The 18035-nt window shown below is 59.2% G+C and overlaps 2 protein-coding genes across 3 annotated transcripts in view; one reads left to right on the top strand and one right to left on the bottom strand.

The window, feature by feature from the left end:
* LOC113218332 (excitatory amino acid transporter-like) overlaps positions 1–10577 on the top strand; it is a 27777-nt gene extending 17200 nt beyond the window's left edge. The window contains exons 1-11 of one of the 2 annotated variants that reach the window (XM_026438634.2): positions 1005–1275; positions 1970–2152; positions 5768–5893; positions 6226–6451; positions 6867–6909; positions 7442–7581; positions 7674–7820; positions 7911–8336; positions 8423–8557; positions 8646–8760; positions 8842–10577. In XM_026438634.2, coding sequence (XP_026294419.2) covers positions 1245–1275; positions 1970–2152; positions 5768–5893; positions 6226–6451; positions 6867–6909; positions 7442–7581; positions 7674–7820; positions 7911–8336; positions 8423–8557; positions 8646–8760; positions 8842–8943 — 1674 coding nt within the window. In that variant the 5' untranslated portion in view covers positions 1005–1244 and the 3' untranslated portion in view covers positions 8944–10577. Of the gene's footprint in view, positions 1–1004; positions 1276–1969; positions 2153–5767; positions 5894–6225; positions 6452–6866; positions 6910–7441; positions 7582–7673; positions 7821–7910; positions 8337–8422; positions 8558–8645; positions 8761–8841 lie in introns of those variants that run through there. The other variant, XM_026438635.2, reaches the window with a different exon arrangement.
* LOC113218331 (nidogen) overlaps positions 10563–18035 on the bottom strand; it is a 29920-nt gene continuing 22447 nt past the window's right edge. Inside the window, exons 2-16 of the mRNA XM_052267396.1 lie at positions 16416–16552; positions 16191–16329; positions 15900–16111; positions 15724–15815; positions 14807–15640; positions 14632–14728; positions 14369–14547; positions 13795–14103; positions 13443–13712; positions 13223–13351; positions 12446–13036; positions 12046–12332; positions 11785–11956; positions 11480–11707; positions 10563–11267 (exon numbers count right to left, since the gene is read on the bottom strand). Of these exons, the coding sequence (XP_052123356.1) occupies positions 11149–11267; positions 11480–11707; positions 11785–11956; positions 12046–12332; positions 12446–13036; positions 13223–13351; positions 13443–13712; positions 13795–14103; positions 14369–14547; positions 14632–14728; positions 14807–15640; positions 15724–15815; positions 15900–16111; positions 16191–16329; positions 16416–16552 (3795 nt within the window). The 3' untranslated portion in view covers positions 10563–11148. The remainder of the gene's footprint in view (positions 11268–11479; positions 11708–11784; positions 11957–12045; positions 12333–12445; positions 13037–13222; positions 13352–13442; positions 13713–13794; positions 14104–14368; positions 14548–14631; positions 14729–14806; positions 15641–15723; positions 15816–15899; positions 16112–16190; positions 16330–16415; positions 16553–18035) is intronic.

Raw genomic sequence — 18035 nt, 5'->3', positions numbered from 1 at the left:
CCCCCAATCCCCGCCCAGTGAGGGGCGCTTCTCTAAAGCGCGAGCTTACAGTGATGGTAAGTTTTCATGGCCACTCCCCACCACCCTACCCCACTCTCCGTCAGGGAGGGAGCCACACCATCCACCACTCTATCAACCCTCCACCACCCCTTCATGTCATCTGTCGGCCCAAAATACACTCCAGCGAGGAGAACAAACAGCGGGAGAAGACCAGAAGGGGGAGAGGGGCGGGGGGTGAAGAAGAAAGCGGAGAACCCGTCAAAAGCGGTCAATGGCGGCATCGTGTGTCCCGCGAGGAGGGGCGGGGGGAGGAGAGAAGCCACAAAGTAACGAGTCTTACAAGCTCAATTCCACTAAAATCAATACAAACCATTCAGAATTTACTTTGTTTTGATTTGTTTTCGCAACCTACACCTTAGTGTTCTCAAAGCATTCCGGAATGCGGGGGACAAGAAAACAGAAGTCACCTGTTCAAGCATGGTGATTTCCGTTTCGTTGTTCCCCGCATTCTTCTTTCTTATCAGCTTTCCTGGATTGCTTTATTGCGAAGAAATTGGCCAGTAACGCCAGTAAACGAAAGTACGAGTTACATTCCTTAGGACCCCTCTCTCTCGGGGGATCTTTCCGCGGACGGCTGCCCAGGCGTCCACAGCCAGGGGGCCCACGCAAGCAGCCGTGCCTGCCTCCCCATGGCATCCACGTGGGCGGGCAGCGCGGGGGGGGGGGGGGGCATGGGCCGGGCGCGGGCCGCATCCCCGGGGGCCGTACGCCTCGCGCTACGCCTCGGGCTACGCGGGGGAATCACGCCGTGGGCGTTTGGTGGCGGAGACACTCGTTCGGCCCGTTCCCGTACGGGCGTCCAGAGATGGCGCGTTCGGCTCGGCTCGTGTAACTTCGGTCCCCCAGCGAACGCTCGGCACCGGAAGAGAAAGGGGGTGAGGGGCAAGATACGGCGCGGGGGGAGGGGGTGGGCAAAAGAGAAGGGGAGCCCGGCGCCCGGCTCGGGCTCGGAGGCAGGCAGTGTGACCAGGGGGTTGTGCCGGAGCGGAGCGTCGGCCGAGCCCCCCGAGAGCACCGCCCAGCCCAGCCCAGCCCAGCGGACTGCAGCCCCGGGTCGGCCAGGCGCACACGGGGCGGAGCACTGGGAGCACCGCGCAGCGCGTCCGAGAGGACCCCGACGAGCCCAGGGCCCCGCGGGGCCCCGCGCCGCAAGCACGTCTCCATCGTGGACCGTGGAGCCGTGGATGAGGGTCCACCAGAGCCACAGCGATGGAGGTGAGGCCTGGGCGGGCAGGTCCGCCACCCCCGGTTGAAGGGGGGGGGGGGGCGGTGAGGAGGCGTAAGCGCGCGAGTCACCGCTCGCTGGGTTAGCCCCGCTAGCAACGAGGGTAGAACAACGCGCTCATCGTTGCCCCCAGACGAAAAAGAGGGAGTTAGTCGGTAACAAAGTTTGGCAGGGATGGGGTGGTACAGTGGCAATCAACAGTCAATCAACAGAGTGAACGACCCCTGGACTTAGCGGAGGGGAATGGAGAGTATACCATGACTGCAGAGAGGGAACCAATAGGGTATTCCGCTGCAGGAAAACAGGAAGCTAGACTAGAAGAGCATGACAGCTCGATCTGTTTCCTCTTGCGCACTCATTGGCTGATTGACACACCGACGTCATCGTCGACTAATCCGCGTTAAGCTAGAAAACAGATCAGGCAGCCATGCTTTTCTTCTTTAGGTTCCGATTGCCTTGCAGCAGAATAGTGTATTTCGGCTAACGGAGGAAGAAGAAGAGCGGATAGAACAGGAACGTTTGCGATTGGTCGAGAGATTCCCGCCTCTACGTCACGCCGTAAGTAGGGGAACAGGCTCGACCAATCACGAACCTTTATGTTCTACCCGCTCTTCTTCTTCCTCCGTTAGTCGAAATACACTATAGGCCTACACTATACCCACGGTCATTTTTCTCCGATTACAGGCCCACTGATGTCCCGGTCCGAGGCTGGCGGCGGCCGGGGCTCCCTGGCCGGCACCCTGGGCGGCGTGCACGTGCACGTCTCCGGGGACAGCCTCAAGAGCCTCAAGAACATCAGGACATGGCTGAGCCGGAACATGCTGCTACTAGCCACCCTGATCGGCGTGGCGTTCGGCGTATTCCTGGGTGAGTATGCGACATTCTCAAGGTTCTCCCCTAAATGCGGGCCGGGCTCGGCCCTGCTCGACGTGGCGCGAGGACTTTCAGGCTTTCAGCCCTGAAGGGCTCAAAGGGGGTTTGCTTTCAGTGTGAGCGGAAGCCTAGCCCCCTTCAGAAGGTCAAACGACGCCGTCTGCTTGCACAGTGCAGAGCAGCGTAAAGAGGGGAGAGGAGGGCCGAGAGGGAAGGGACACTCAGACTCTTCATGGGCTTCAGGAATCGATTGTGCTCCGCAACGGCGGTGGTTCAGTGCGAAACAAAGGGACTGTGATAGAGCCAGGCAATCGACTGTTCTGGCTCTGGAAAAGAAGATGGAGTCGGAACCAATTATTGTTTCTATAATAAATGAAACAAGAAGGACGAAAATTCCTTTACAAGGTCCCTCATGTTTGAACAGAGGGCCAGACGGCTCGCGGCCCCCTGAAGAGTTCAATGGGCAAAATCGATCTGTGTGAGCTTGAGGCCTGAACCGGAAATGCTCTGCTGCACGGAAGTGTAGTTTGCGTTTGCGGGGGAGCGTGCTGCCGTCCCTGCGGACGCGGCCTTAGTTGTTGGAAAGGGCGTTTCCTCCTGCTACCAAGAGGGCGCCAATTTCAAAAGTGCGTTTTAAAAATTTACGGCACCTTTACGACCACTGAATTGCCATGCCATATTACTTACACCGATTTAACTCTTCTGTCGCTGCTGCTTCTACAGCTCACTACCTCAGATCCCCATCTGATAATAAAGCATTCCGGTGAGGCGGAAATGCAGATGAATGAGGGGAAGACGATAACGGAAATCGCTATGCTTTAACATGGTGACTTCCGTTTTCTTGTTCCCTGCATTCTTCTGCATTTCAGCTTTACCGGAATGCTTTATTGGGTATTTCACCAGACGCAATCGGGATCCAAAGAAAAACAGCAGCTCTTCCTGAACCCTTTCTTCCTTGGCGCTTGGACTGGTGAAGGTGAAATACCCTATCGACCATTTCACCCGAGCGCTTTTCGACATCTCGAAGAACAAAAAGACCGGAAGTCAGGCAGTACCTCGGGCAGTACATATGGAGACGTTCTTGGCCATGGAATACGTTAGATTGAAGCAATTTGTGCCTTAACAATAAATTTTTGACTATAAATTTAGGTCGGAGAAGAGTAAATTGACGACCAACCTTTTTGTTATGAGTAACACATAACCCTAATTTGTGGTATTTTTGTTCTTCGAGTTGCGCATGAGTGAAATGGTCTATAAGGTTAACCCACACGTACCAAAGATGAAGAAGGTTTCTCAATGTTTAATATTGCGGAAACTTGAAGGAGTTTCAAAGGTAAAGCCCTTCTCATGTCAAACGTACCATGCATGCGCCGCAGTTCACCCTTCTTCAATATTTACCGATGTTGGGGGCATTTATTCCTGCGCCGATGCCACGCGCCTCCGCGGCGAGCCTCGAGGGTGCCTCCAGCGTGCCTCCGCGGTGCCATGACCCGGCGTGACGTAGGCTAGAGTAGTCATTGGCTTGTAATGAGGACCTCTTTCGAACGAGCTGCGCGGGAGAGCGGGGGGAGGGGGAGGGGGGGAGACGCAGAGAACGGTCGTTACGCGGAGAGACGTTGAGGAAGGAGACGACGCGGGGGGACAACACACTTGTGGAAATCAATACGGTGCGCTCACTCTGCCTGCCTCACCTATGAAAGCCTACGTGAGTGTGTGAGTGTGTTTGTGATCCCGTCACGATCATCTCGGGAGGGGAGGGGGAGCCCGCGGCGCGGCAGCAGGGGTTGAAGGCAGAGGGGCTCGCATGTTGAGGCGAGTGGACGCCGCCAGGGCACGTCACGGGTCGTTCACCATCCGGCAGGAGGAGGGGCGGCGGGCAGGGGCGGCGAACGGCAAACAAAAACAAAATGTTTACATTCGGGCGCACCGCGGCGACGCGTCTCGGCCGGCTGCTGCTGCTGCCTCGTCTCGCGGTGACGTTTTCTTTAGTTTTTGTTTGTTTTTAAGGGGAAAGCAAAACCCAGGAGAGCGGCCATGTTGGCAAGCAGTCTAGGGTGGGTCGGGGTAGCGCGGCACTAGCACTACCCGCCGTTGCAAACCTGGCGGCGGACCAACCCAAAGAGGGGTTGGGCTGGGCGGGAACCGTGTGAAAATGCACTCGTTGGAAAAGGAGTTCCGCCGAAGGGTTTTGGCTCATCGTCACTGCAATCAGTGCCCTTTTACCCCAGTGGTTTCCGATTGTCGTTCGCACCCGGCGATGATGCAAAACGAAAGAAATTTCACACCCGGGCGCTAAAGTGTAACACGGCCCTAGTCCTAGTCCCTGTCTCTTCCCATCAGGTGGACGTATATTGGTTCGACCCAGCCCTCCCCACGCGAGTGACTTGGTTTCCGAAGCCAGACGGACAGTCTGGCGTCATACAGGCGGTGTCGTACAGTGCAGGCGCGCGCGGCACGGCGCGAGCCGACAGAGAAGAGGCCTCTTGGCCAGGCGCAAGCACACCAACACATACTAGTCCGCCCCGCGACCCACATGGTATGCCCTGCCAAGTCCCCGGGGCGCAACCACGCGGCACATGGCAACACCAGAATTAGACGCGCAGATGATTTGTCTGAAGGGAGAAGAAAAATGCCGCGCTATAGCCATCGACCCGTCATCCATCAAAAAGAAGTGTCGTGCCGCGCGGAAGGGGGCCAACAGCCTCGAAGCCGCCAAACTTTATAAATGCGCAGCTAAATAAAGTGTCGTTCGGGCAATGAAAGCGCTGCGGGACAGCTCTGGTGACGCGCGGTGTAGCGCCATCAGTCAGCTCTCCCCCCAGGTCAACCCCTCCCGCGCGGTCCGGCGGGGAGTCGCGCCAAGCGGACTGATGCGCACAGTGCACTGCAAGGCACCATCATTACTGCATAAAACGGCGCATGAAAACGGGGACTGAGAGGGCCCCAGTACTCAGCCCTCCCAGTCGCCACGCGTGCGCCCGTACGTGCCTCCCTCTCTGCCTCCCTCTCCCTCTCCCCCTCCCTCTTCTCCTCCCTCTCCTCATGCCTTTCCCCCTCCCTCTCCCTCTCCCTTCCCCTCTCCTCCTCCTCCCCTCCCTCTCCTCTTCCTCCCTCTCCCTCTCCCCTCCCTCTCCACCTCTCCCCCTCCCTCTCTCTCCCTCTTTCCTCCCTCCCTCTGACCTCTCTTCTCTCTCCCTCTCTCCTCTCCCTCTCTCCTCTCCCTATCTCCTCTCCCTCTCTTCTCACTCCGTCCCTCCTCTCCCCCTCTCTCCGCATCGCCCCCCTCGCTCGCCTCATTCACCTTGTCAGCTGGGCCAGCTAGGCCTGCCCGAAGCCGGTCGATATCAACCCCCGGTGGTGGGGGTAGGATGGAGCAGGGCGTAGCGTAGAGGATGGAGGGGTAGGAGTAGGAGGTGGGGCTCGAGCAGGAGCAAGAGGTAGCCGCCCCCGGAAGGACATCGGGAGAGATGGCCAGACTTCAGGTATTGACTGGCGCTTTTTAGTATTTACGTTGATGACTCATTGCAGTGAGTGCGCCACATTTCCTCCCCCCACTCCGTCCTCACAACGCAGTTTGTCTAACTGTTCTAACTGTTTTCTCTGTTGCAGGCCTGGTGCTGCGACCGCTGCAGCTCCACGAGGACTGGGTGCTGCTGCTCTCGTACCCGGGCGAGCTGTTCATGCGCCTGCTCAAGCTTATGATCCTGCCGCTCGTCATCGCCTCGCTCATTGCAGGTATGTGGTGTGGCACGTCACCTTAAGGGGTCGTTCGAATACTAAGTGACTTTTAGCTAGGTGCAAATAATATGGTTTTCCAAAATGATCAGGAACATCATTGGAGTCCAGAGAGACCCCACAATATTTGCACTCCCTGGGTACAAAATATCATGGAGACCTACGGGCCGCAGTGACGGTCCTGATCCTTTTGGGACCCTATTATATATATTCGCACCCCTCCTAAAAGTCATGTGGTATTCGAACGACCCCCAACACTGCGCACCTCGCTGAGGTTGAAGTCGCCTGACGAGTCTCTCTCTTCTTCTTTTTTTTTTTTTTGTCCGACACAGGCACGTCCCGGATGAACGCGCGCATGAACGGGCGCATCGCCGTCCGCATGCTCGTGTACTTCGCGTGCACCTCGCTGCTTAACGCCATGCTGGGCATCGCCCTGGTGCTGGCCATCCACCCGGGCGACCCGCTGCGCACCTGGGACCAGGACGGCATGCCGCCGCCCGACCCCCGCGACGGCCGCGACCGCGCGCAGGTCATGGACGGCCTGCTCGACCTCGGCAGGTAGGCGCGGGGCACGCACGTCGACCATGCTACTGGGCGCCTCAATGCACACACGCCAACCCTTTCATAGAGCACGCAGAGAAATAGTTTCTAGCTATCGAAAATTGCCGTTTGCATTGAGGGAACAAACAAAAAAAAGTGCTAATGGGGCAAATCATTATTTTTTTTCGCGCAAAAATTATACCAAAACTGTTGGCGGTTACACGGTTGTTCCGACCCGTGTATCGACTGCCTCTTGTCCATTACAAGTGAAGCCGGCTACTTTTAGCCTGGCGGGTGACGTCCCTCCCGGGCTGTACGCCGCTGTACGCTGTAACGCGACGCGCAGCTGGCTCTGATAGGGGCCGCTGGGGACCGACAAATCTCACCATCTGCCGCCCCCTGCCCACTGCTTATAACAAACGTCTTTTTGCAGAAACCTCTTCGCAGACAACCTTTTCCAAGCAGCATTCCAACAGGTAATTTCGAGTTACCAAGAACGTAAGCGAAAAAAATAAATAACAAACAACATTCGAAATGTTCGAGCATCAGACTCAGCTTTATAGACGCCTTATCCCAGTGAGAAATATGGTGGTGGGGGGACGACGTCAAACCGACCGATTTTTCAGAACCGAGGAAAGACGTCGGTTGGACGGCGTTCCGTCGCGTCGTATTTCTGCGGCTGGGATCGTGTCTCCCTACGGAGGTCCGTAGATTCATTCGCCCTAGAGGGGTGCGGCGGCGCGTCGCACGCCGGGGGGGTGGGGCTCTCCTTGGTGCTGGTGGGAGAGAGTCCGCCTGCTCCGGACCGTGCGGCGCGGCGGCCGTCGGCCTCCCTGTAGCCTCCCCCGCGCGGCGCGGCGGCGGCGGCGCACGCCGAGGGTGCCCCACCCCCACCCGGGCCCGCCGCCAGCCACCCCGAAAGTACACAGCCCCAGCGCTGCGGCGCGGCACCCCCCCGACACCCGCCCCGCCCCGTCATCGTGCTGAAGGACGTCCTCTCTGTTCCAGGTGCACACGGTGTACGTCCCTAAGGAGGATTCCGCCACCGCGGTCACGGCCACCCCCACGGCCGCGGGGGCTGCAGGATCGTACCCCGCCGTGGCCGCCCTCACCGTGGACGTGGAGATGAAGCGAACCCTGCAGTACCGGTGAGAGGCCCGTGCTGGGGTTCTTCAGTAACGGTGCCGTTTGTAATAGACGTGTTCATTAACTTGCACTGTGTGTTACAATATTGTTTCAGGGATGGAACCAACACTTTAGGAATTATCTTCTTCTGCCTCTTGTTCGGCACGGTCCTCAGCACCATGGGCAGCAAGGGCAAGGTTGTGGTCGATTTCTTCTGCACCATCTATGAGGTCGTGATGAAGATGGTGTCTGGTATCATGTGGTGAGCATCGCCCTGCCGCACACTTCCGACCTCTCCTGGCCCGAACAAAGGCAATGCACGAACACATTACTCACTCGCTTTGTTTCGTAGGTTGACGCCCGTAGGCGTCTGCTCCGTGATATGCGGCAAGATCCTGGGCGTGTCCGACCTGGGCACCGTCATGTCGCAGCTGGCGTGGTTCATCCTGACGGTGGTGATCGGCGTGCTGCTCTACCAGCTCATCATCTTGCAGCTCATCTACTACGTGATCCTGCGCAAGAACCCCTACCGCTTCTACGCCTCGCTCTTCCAGTCCAACCTGACCGCCTTCGCCACCGCCTCCACGGCCGCGGCGCTGCCCGTCTCCATCCGGAGCCTGGACCACCTGGGCATCGACCAGCGCGTCAGTCGCTTCGTGCTGCCCATCGGCTGCGCCGTCAACATGGACGGGACTGCCCTGTTCATCGCCGTGGCCTGCATCTTCATCGCACAGATCAACTACATGACCCTGGGCTGGGGCGACCTGGCCACTGTCTGGTAAGTCCTCTCCACTCTCTTCCCGTCTCAAACTCTTCAGTATAGAGTGTTTCATCTCCGGCCTCTGGCGACTCTCGTGTCTGCAGCCTGACCGCGACGGCCGCCTCCATGTCCTCGGCGAGCGTGCCCAGCGCCGCGCTGGTGCTGCTCCTCATGGTGCTGTCGACCGTCGGCGTACCCGCCGGGGAAGCCTCCCTGCTTTTCGCCGTGGACTGGTTTGTGTAAGTGTCCCCTCCCCCCTCCTCTTCGGAGCCAGTGGTTCTTCTTGACATGGCGAGGCGGCCAAACTGACGGACGTTTTGTGTGCAGTGACCGCGTTCGGACGACCAACAACTGTCTGGGCGATTGCTACGCGGCCGCGGTGGTGGAGCACCTGTCCAAGGCGGAGCTCGAGTCCCCGGACGGCGAGGCCCTCAACACGGCGGTGAGCGGGCGGCGACAGTCCAGCTCTCATTCTAGAGGCTTTCAAACAGACTGCTCACTGATCCCATCCCTGTCCCCACAGGAGTTCAACGGGATCGGGACGTTCGTCGAGGATGGGGACGTGGACTTAGAGGCCGCCCTGGAGAAGACGGCCTCGCTTCAGAACGGTTCTCTGAAAAAGTGAACAACATGAGGCGCGAGTTTCGTGGGCTGTGTACCCCCCAACCAGCGCCATTTCTCTCATCAACCAATTTTCATTTTTCACCGAGGTTGTGCACCTCGCCGGACAGCGAGTGAAAACCTTTGACTGATAAACACATTATGTTTTAGAGGAAGCCACTGGCACTAGTCGGTGTAGTGTGATAGTATGATTGGATTTCCTAGAAAATACAACATATTTGTTCGTATCTGTCGTAGACATGTCGCTGGCGACAAAGAAGTAGATCATGAAACTAGATAGAGTTGATTGTACCCTGCAAAAGACAATACGTGAACTAAGACCTGATTGTACTGTACTGTTGTAACGTGCTGATTTATTGTGATTTCGCTGACTACAATTTATTTACATTTAGATGTGTGTACGGGGAGGGGTAGGGTGTTTTATAAGTAATGTGCTTGACGAAGTCAAGAAAAGTTTATTTTATTATTTGAAAAAGGGTGCTGTGCATATCTTGCATTGGTGATCTGCAGGAATGATGTATTTTATTTTTGGCTCACATTGTCAGCACTGGCTCTAAGAACGAGGATTCCAGTGTGAGGGAAGGAAACAACCCGTATAACTCATGTTCTTCCATTCCCCGTCTTTGAGCCAGTGCTGACGTATAAGAGAGTATACGATTGGGCTGTGATGAGATGAATCGCCGGGGATTCCTTTTTTTATGGCATACCAACCTCTTGAGTCGACAGAAAATATGCCCGCCTTACGATGTACCAAATCGAATTATACGTGCCAGTAGGTTGGCATACCAACCTGGAATGAATCCCAGCCAAGCGGGAGTAAACGCTGACTCATTTCAATCACATTCGGCAGACGAGCAAAGCCCACAAACTGTGGGGAGTCAGCCGGCAGTCGCCAGTCAGCCTGTACGGTAGGCCAAACAGCGCACTCGTGTCCGAGTAGTTGCCTACCCCCCGGCCGACAGGCGCCCCGGCCCGGTCAGCTTTTACCCCCACTTGGGCAGCCGGCCGACTGGTACTAGTGGGCTTCGTGACCCAGTAGCCCGGCCAGTCTGGGAAACGCTCGCATTACGACTGAATCAAGTAGTATTAGTACGTATTTCGTTGAAATACTAAATCGGGGTGTGTTGAACTTTACCTCACTAGACGCGCCTCAATGGCTGAAGTTGCGGCTCCCTAACGTTGTGTCAAGGACCCGTGTTTTTTACCAAAACTGTATCACTGTATTTGGTTTGGTGTCCAGCAACGCGTAAAAGCTGCTGAGCGGGTCATAGTGTCTGCCGTCATAACATTAAATTAGAGTGTACCAATTATTTTTGTCTAAAATTTGAGAGTGATTATCGATTTAGATATAGAACCTATGTTTTCTAGATATACAACTCGAGGCAGTTCTATGGTGCCCAAATTAGAGTTGACCATTCATTGCTTTTGAGTCTTATCTTACTACAACATTCATATGTGATTTTTAAAATTTTGTTAGTTATTATGAAGTGTTTACCAAATTAGAAAAAGAACCACCCTATGGTGAATTTGGTGCTTGTAAATGAATAGATATTTTTCTTAACGATAAAAGCTCAATGTGCGTACCTAGTCACGTTTTTCATTGGGCCACACCAATAAAGAATGTCAACCATTACAAAATCCGTTTATTTTCATTGTTCATTTTCTTTTGAAAAAGGCTTACGACAAAATCCTGATGTTGTCTTTTGTCTATTTTTTGACATGTCAACAGTCGTTTTTAGCAGTCGTTCGGGTGTCGTCACATTTACCCTCTGCTGGTCACTCGTATCATCTAAATTTTATGTAAATTTTCAAACATGGGCGATGTGGTTCCGAATTAAACACACGCTTGCTCGTTGCGCACTCGCTCGCACACAGTGACGCACACACATACTCGCGCATACGCACCACGTTTCAACGGTTAAAACACTTCCTCATCACTATTACCAAAGAGGACGAATTTTCACAAAATACTGTTGCCGCGACGGCTACTGCATAGGGTTCACGGTGAGTCGGCCTCTGGCCACAGACGAAATGGCGGCATAATAAATAACATTTGGGCCCCAGGGGCATAATATGGTCTGTGCGCACTGCACTCTTGTCCCCACTTCCCCTGGCCTCGGCCCTGGCCGGCAGCCGTCTCGTCTCACTCGCGAGCGCGACCCGGCCACCCCTTCCGGTAAGTAGAAGTAGTTCCGGTTCGCCCCGTGCCTCACTCCTCCGTGCACGTCTGGTCCTCGGGGCACACGCAGCGCCGGTTCTGGTGCCCGTCGGGCAGGCAGATCTGGTCCGGGTTGCAGTATCCTCGCTGCCAGCCGCAGGGGTTGCTCACTGAAACAGTCGCAAGGCGAAGTTTAGTGCCGCTACTTGTACACCAACAAAACGTGCTGCACCCAGTGTCAAGAGAAGGTCACAAAACGACCCCACTCACGGGGTAAATACGACTTATTGCAGTATATTACACCCGCAAAAAGGCATGTTTCTCTGACACCGGAATGCATCCCACGCCTGAAATCAGTCCTGCCAGGCGCCCGCATACTCACTTCTCCTACACTCCTCGGGCACCAGCACGAGGCCGTACATCTTCCCCGAGCCCCCGAGCGGCACCTCCTTGGCGGGGCGGATGGCGCCCTCTGGCCGGGACGCGCTCTCGACGCGGTGGCTCTCCCAGTCCGTCCAGAAGTAGTTGTCCTCCGACATGGCGAGGCCGAACGGATACGAGCAGTTCGACACGACCGTCCGGCGCACCGCGTTGCTGATGCCGATGCACTCTGCAGGAGGGGGGAACAGAGTCGTAAGTCTTTCACATCGGGGTTCTATTCGAAATGGTTCGGTTGGATTTTCTTACCGATCGATTTGGTCCCCGCGTCCGCCCAGCAAAGCTCGTCGCGGTCGAAATCGATGGCGAGGGAGTTGGGAAGCTTGACGGCGTTGCCCTGCAGGAACACCTCTCGCTGCGAACCGTCCAAGTTTGACCACTCGAGCTTCGGTGACACACGGTCCCAGTCAGACCAGAACAGCTTTCTGTCGAACAAGAAGGGGAGTTTTTAAAAACGCGGCCTGTTGGAAGACTTTTCACAACACAATTTACAGATCGGTTGGTATTGACTTGCCCTCTCTGCGGATGTACGGCAATGCCTCTGGGGTTGACAAGGCCGTCCCTGACCAGGGTGGTGCGGCCTTTCGTGTCCAGGCTGGCCACCTCGATGGTGTCTTTGTGCGAGTCGGCCCAGTAGATGTTCCTCGACACCCAGTCGACGGCGATGCCCTCGGGGCTCACGATGTTTTCGTCCAGGAACGTGGAGATGGCCGTGCCGTTGTAGAACATGCTCTTGATTGACTTGCTGGCCACGTCGCTCCAGTACAGCCGCTGCTCCTGGCAGTCCACGTCCACACCTGCGCGTCGGAAAAGAGAATAGAATGGAGTCGTGAGCAGAGGGGTCGAAGGTCCGGAGTCCCTGCCGCACAGCCGCTTGCTGCGAGGGTCGCCCCCACGCCGATGCACTCACCGATGGCGTCCTGGAAGTAGTGGATCTGCAGGGGCTGTCCGGCCTCGGAGGCGGTCTGCGGTGGCAGCAGCGGCACCCGCATCAGCGCCATGCCCTGGGCGATCACCATGAAGTCCGACTCCTTCTCGGTGCAGCGGCGGTTGCCCTGCGGGCCGCAGTAGAGCCGCTCCCGCTCGCGCTCCCGCTCCCGCTGGCGCGCGGGGTCCTGGTCGCAGCGGTAGCCGTCGCCCACGTACCCCGGCTGGCACTGGCAGCGGTAGCCGGCCTCGCCGCGGACGCGCAGGCACTCGGCGTTGCGGCCGCAGTCCTGCAGCACCTCGCAGCCCGGCGGCGTGGTGCGCTCGCACTCTTTACCCGAGCCCGAGAAGCCCGGGCCGCACACGCACTCGTAGCGCCGGCCCACGGGCATGCAGCGCGCGTCCGGGTGGCAGTCGCGCGTCACCTCGCAGCCCGCCGGCTCCTCGCGCACGCACTGCAGGCGGCCGTCGCCGCGGAAGCCCGCGCGGCAGCGGCAGTCGTACCGCTCCTCGTGGTCCAGCAGCACGCACTCGGCGCGCGGGTGGCAGTCCTGCAGCTCCAGGCACGACCCCGCTGCAGGGACAACATCGGCCGTGAGTCGCGAGCACTTCCAGAACGATATCAGGAAACTTTATCATACCGTTTAAACTAAAACGCTCCTACGTTTAACCTCAACCTCAAATCAAATTACAGAACCATAAAAGGACGACACCCCAATTCCAGTTCTACTTTTATTTCGCCTCGGAGGTGACCGTCTACCTGCGTTCTTGGAGCACTCGTAGCCGTCACCGCTGTAGCCGACGTTGCAGACGCACTTGTGGGTCAACCAGGCGGCCACGTACGCACACGTGGCGTGCGGGTGGCAGTTGTTGACGGAGTCGCAGGAAACTGCAACAACCATCATTATCGTCAGTCAGCAGACGCGTCTTCGTTTCACGTCGAACCTCCACCACACGACGGTGACCGAAACAAGACTCACTCTCGTACTCGCTCGGCTCCACGGGGACCGGGGGCACGCACATCTCCTGCTCGAAGTTGAGCCCCGGCGGACAGTCGCACATGCCGTCGGCGTCGCACATGACGGGGATGGGCTGCGCCGTGCAGGAAACGCCGTCGCCCTCGTAGCCCGGTAGGCACACGCACGCCTTGGCCCGGCCGCCGGTGCGCTCGTCCTGCGAGCAGGCGCCGTTGGGCGAGCAGTCCTCGGCCACCTGGCAGGGCGGCGCGGGCGGTCCGGACGGTGGGCCGGCTGCGACAAGGGCACACCCAACATGGTCAAGTAGTAGAATTTGCTGCACCTTCCTCGCAAGATTTGCATTCGTGCTACTCACCGTTGTGGCTGGGTCCGCTGGGCGGGTACGTCTCGGAGGGTGGGTACTGCCCCTGGTCCGGGTACTGCGGCTGGTTGGGGTACTGCGGCTGGTCCGGGTACTGCGGCTGGTTGGGGTACTGCGGCTGTTCGGGGTACTGCGGCTGGTTGGGGTACTGCGGCTGGTAGGGGTCTTGGGGCTGGTCGGGCCGGTCCGGCTCACAGCGGTACCCGTCCCCGACGAAGCCCGACAGGCAGAAGCACCGGTTGTCGCGGCAGTCCGCGTTGCGATCACAGCCTAGCTCGGCGCACGAGCGCTGCGCCCCGATGGCTGCGGAGAGAGGAAGAATGTGGTGAGGCGGCGTGATGCACACCCGCAGCGCACCGGCGCGCGCAAGTCGCCGTGGTTGCCTACCCCCGCAGGCTGAGGGCCCCACCAGGCGGCGTGATGCTCGCCCGCAGCGCACCAGTGCGCGCAAGGTGCCGTGGATGCCTACCCCCGCAGGCTGAACGCCACACCCGCGTCGCGTCGACGCTTACAGGTCCTACACACGGCCGGTTGCGCTTCGCCCCGCCCACCAAGTACATGTACTCACGCTCGCAGACGGCGCCGTTGCCGATGAAGCCGGGCAGACACTCGCAGTTGAAGCCGCCGGGGGTGTTGATGCAGCGCGCGTCGGGCGAGCAGGGCAGGCGGCCCAGCTGGCACTCGTCGATGTCCACGCACTCCTCCACGCCGTTCTGCAGCGTGAGCTCCGAGACAAGCTTCTGGTACCTGCGGCGGGACCGTTCGCGTTTAGCAACAGGATCGCAGGGGGAGAGACGAGGCACTTGGAGGCTCGCTTAGTAGGGCACTCACCCCGCACTGCAATGGCACTCGAACGAGTCCTCGGATGGCGAGCAGAACGAGTTGGCTCCGCAGCGGTGGCGGCCTTCGTCGCAGGGGTCAGTCTCGTCTGTGGGCAAAGAGGAAAAAAGGTTGTGGTGTCGAACGGAGCCCGCTGCTGGACAACGGGTCCGAGGCCTGTACTCACTAAGCTTGTTGGTGATCTTGGTGTTGGGCGCGAAGCGCACGATACCGTCGCGCGGTTCGTACGAGATGAGGCTCATCGAGGCCTGCAGCTTGAGGCCCTGCTCGGCGGCCTCCTCGCCGGGCTGCGGCTCGGCCTCCGTGTCCAGCCAGTCGGGGGTGCCGCACTCGGAGTACTCGACGCGCTGCTCCACCGTGAAGCGGTGCTCCAGCGGCGCGTCGTCCAGGGTGTAGGCCTGGCGCGAGCTGGCGTGGAGCCTGCCCGCCCCCTGGCGCGTGAAGAACTCCTCGTGCTCCAGCATGTTGATGCGGGCGCCCGGCGGCAGGCTGGGGGTGGAGCCCGTCACCTCCACCTCGAGGCGCAGCTGGTCAAACACGTCGAGTCCGAGGTAGCGCATGGTGAGGGTGAGCCGCTCGCCCGACTGCGGGAAGAACTGCTCGGCCGAGTGCGTGGCCACGCCGCCCGTCAGCGTGAAGCCGTTGGGGGCGCCGGCCGCGGCCGGCTTGGCGAACATCCAGCCGATGGACATGGCGATGGGGGTGAGCAGCTGCAGCTCGGCGCCCAGCTCGGCCGACACCCCGGAGAAGGCCGTGTACGAGCGGCCGTCCTGCACGAGCACGTACGACTGCAGGTCCAGCGACGTCACGTTCACGTCGTTGATGGAGCCGGACAGGCGGCCCGTGACGCGGAAGGGCGCGCCGTTGGTGAGGCACTGCCGCCCGTTGCCGAAGTGGCTGCTGCGGCACACGCAGCACGCCTCGCCGCCGCGGTCCGCGCACTCGGCCGCGGCGTGGCACACCGTCTGGTCGCTGCGGCAGGTGGCCTTCTCGGAGGGGGCTGCAGGAGGGTAGGACATGGGCGTTAAGAAGAGTCGGGGTTGCTGGAGCACAGAGCGAGGGCGGGGGCGCGGACGTTATTACCTTCCTCGGCGAGGTCGGCCTGCACCACCTGACCGTTCTCCGTCGGGCTGATGCGGAAGATGAAGGCGCCGGCTTCGTTCACGTTGCTCCACCTATAACAGCAGCAGTTGTTGGTTCATGACGTTTCCACAGCGCGCCCGAGCCCCCCGCTGATGGTCCGCTGGTACAACACCTACTTGTCGACGTTGATGATGTGGTCCGTGCCGGAGCCCTTCAGCTCGAAGTGGCGGCCGTCCGCGGACACAAAGCCGGCCTGCGCGCGCGCGTCCGGCAGCCCGCCCTGCTGGCGCGACACGCCCTGCACCCACTGGATGCCGCCGTCGGCGTAGAGGAACTCGGCGAAGGACTGCGTGCCGTCGCTGCTCACCACCACCTGGTACGTGTTGACCTGTGGCGGGAACAGGGTTCGGTCAGGGCAAAGTTGGGAGAGGGAGTGGGGACGGGGAGAGAGTGACGAGTATACTTGCCTTGTCGGCGCCCTGGCTGAAGTAGCCCACCCGCTCCCAGGTGGCCACGAACACGGCCGTGGGCTGGAAGGTGGACGCCGAGAAGGACCTGCGCACGCGCTCGGACGCCCTCTGCAGGTCCTCGACCGACTCGCTCTCGCTGGAGGCAGAGAACAAGTGAGGGGACAGATCAGCGACAGATCTGCGGAGGAGCCGTCACGTGCAACAGTGTGCTGCTCGACTTACTGGAAGTAGACGGTGCCGCTAACGCTCGTGTCGACGTTGGCGTAGAACGGCGCTATCACGGGGTACTCGAGCGGGAACGGCAAGTTCAGGAACTGGGGGATGTCCGTGAGGAAGGACAGCAGCCCGTTCACATTCACCTGAAAGATGGCAACGACATGACATAGTTTGAGTGGCAAAGGCTGTATTTTTTGTGGAACGACAAAAGGCGAGATGTGCTGAAAAATCCCTATCGAAAAAAACAACGATATGTGTTTTTTGAATCGCTCCGAAATAAAAAGTAGAGACAAAGACATTCGAACGAAGGCGGCTTGACCCGTCGATCCGACTCGCTTCTCACACAGGACCCCAGCTAAACTGATGAGATTAAAATGTGTGACATCAGACCCCAGAGCGCTGCTGCGTCTGCACTTGAGCTCGTTACCCAAAAGAACACACACGCACCCGCGTCGGTCGGTCGGGTTTTCATCAGAAATGAAATGAAATTGCGGGTCGCGCTGGTCCGGCGCGGCGGGGCGGCGCGGGCTGCGCGGGTGACGAGATGTTTAATTGGCCCTTCCTCCTCCACCCGCATAATGAGCCGAGCGTGACGGCCGACACGCCTCCTCTCATCTCCTCCCCCGACGACTGTCGCGCGGCGCGGCGCGTCGCGGTCAGGGAGTCAATGGGAGGGCGGCCTAATGGGGGTCGGGGCCGGGCGGCCCGGGCCACAGCTGGGGGACCGGAGCACTCGACTCGAATCCCGTCAAAAAGAAAAAGGGCGCGCGGTTGCAAAAACTCCTTTAGCGCCCGCCCTCGCTCTCCCTCCTCCTCCTTTCTCACACCCCCCGAATAAAATCCTCATCGCCGTCGTCCATGTGTGGACCGGGCCGAGCCAGCCCGCGCTGCCGCCCGCACCCGCGCGCTCGGTTTCGCACGTTTCTCCCGTGTGGTGATTGGGCTGTATTTTGGGACTTGGTGGACGGGACGGCGAGAGGGAAGGGCTGTCATCGACATGGTCGGCGCCCAGCGCTCTAGCCGAGACGCGCGTCGCCTCGCCTCGGGGCGCGCACGCACAACGCGGACCCAAGTCTCACATAAAGGAGTATACATAGCACACGGCTAGAGACAGCAGGGCGGCACGGCAGGGCACTCTCGTAAATAAGGGCTGCAGGCCTGGCGTTTAGGGGACACACGGAGACAGTCGGAGACAGTCGGGCGGGGGAACGACCAAGTGACGAGACGCGCTGCTGGGACAGCAGTGGGACGCGCGTCATGTGAAAGGGGCAAGGCAGGGTGGGGGGGGGCGGGGCGGGGGTGGACCAGGTGCTCTACCAGAGACCCTGAGGGAGAAGATCAGTCCCCCGTCCCGCTGGGAGAGAAATGAGACGGAGATTTGGTCGCAAAGCAACCCTAGGGCTAGCCGCGGCTGGCGCGGGCTCGAAGGTATCTGGTGTTGATGGAGAGGGGTGCGTGCGTGGTGGAGCAGGTGCATCCCGGGGTGCCCTGGACAGACGACAGCACCGCCGCTCTCCGGAGGCTGTGCGGACCGAGCCGCTTGAGGGCGCGGAGCGGGGCGGGGTGGGGCGGGGCGGGGCGGACCGCCGGGGCAGCGTCAACGTGTTTGCGGACGTTTATCTCCGT

Source organism: Frankliniella occidentalis, unplaced genomic scaffold (genome assembly GCF_000697945.3).
Source record: "Frankliniella occidentalis isolate FOCC.00 unplaced genomic scaffold, Focc_3.1 Scaffold4, whole genome shotgun sequence".
Taxonomy (NCBI): domain Eukaryota; kingdom Metazoa; phylum Arthropoda; class Insecta; order Thysanoptera; family Thripidae; genus Frankliniella; species Frankliniella occidentalis.
The sequence above is the reverse complement of the archived record's forward strand: the minus strand, read 5'-3'. Positions and strand labels throughout refer to the sequence as shown.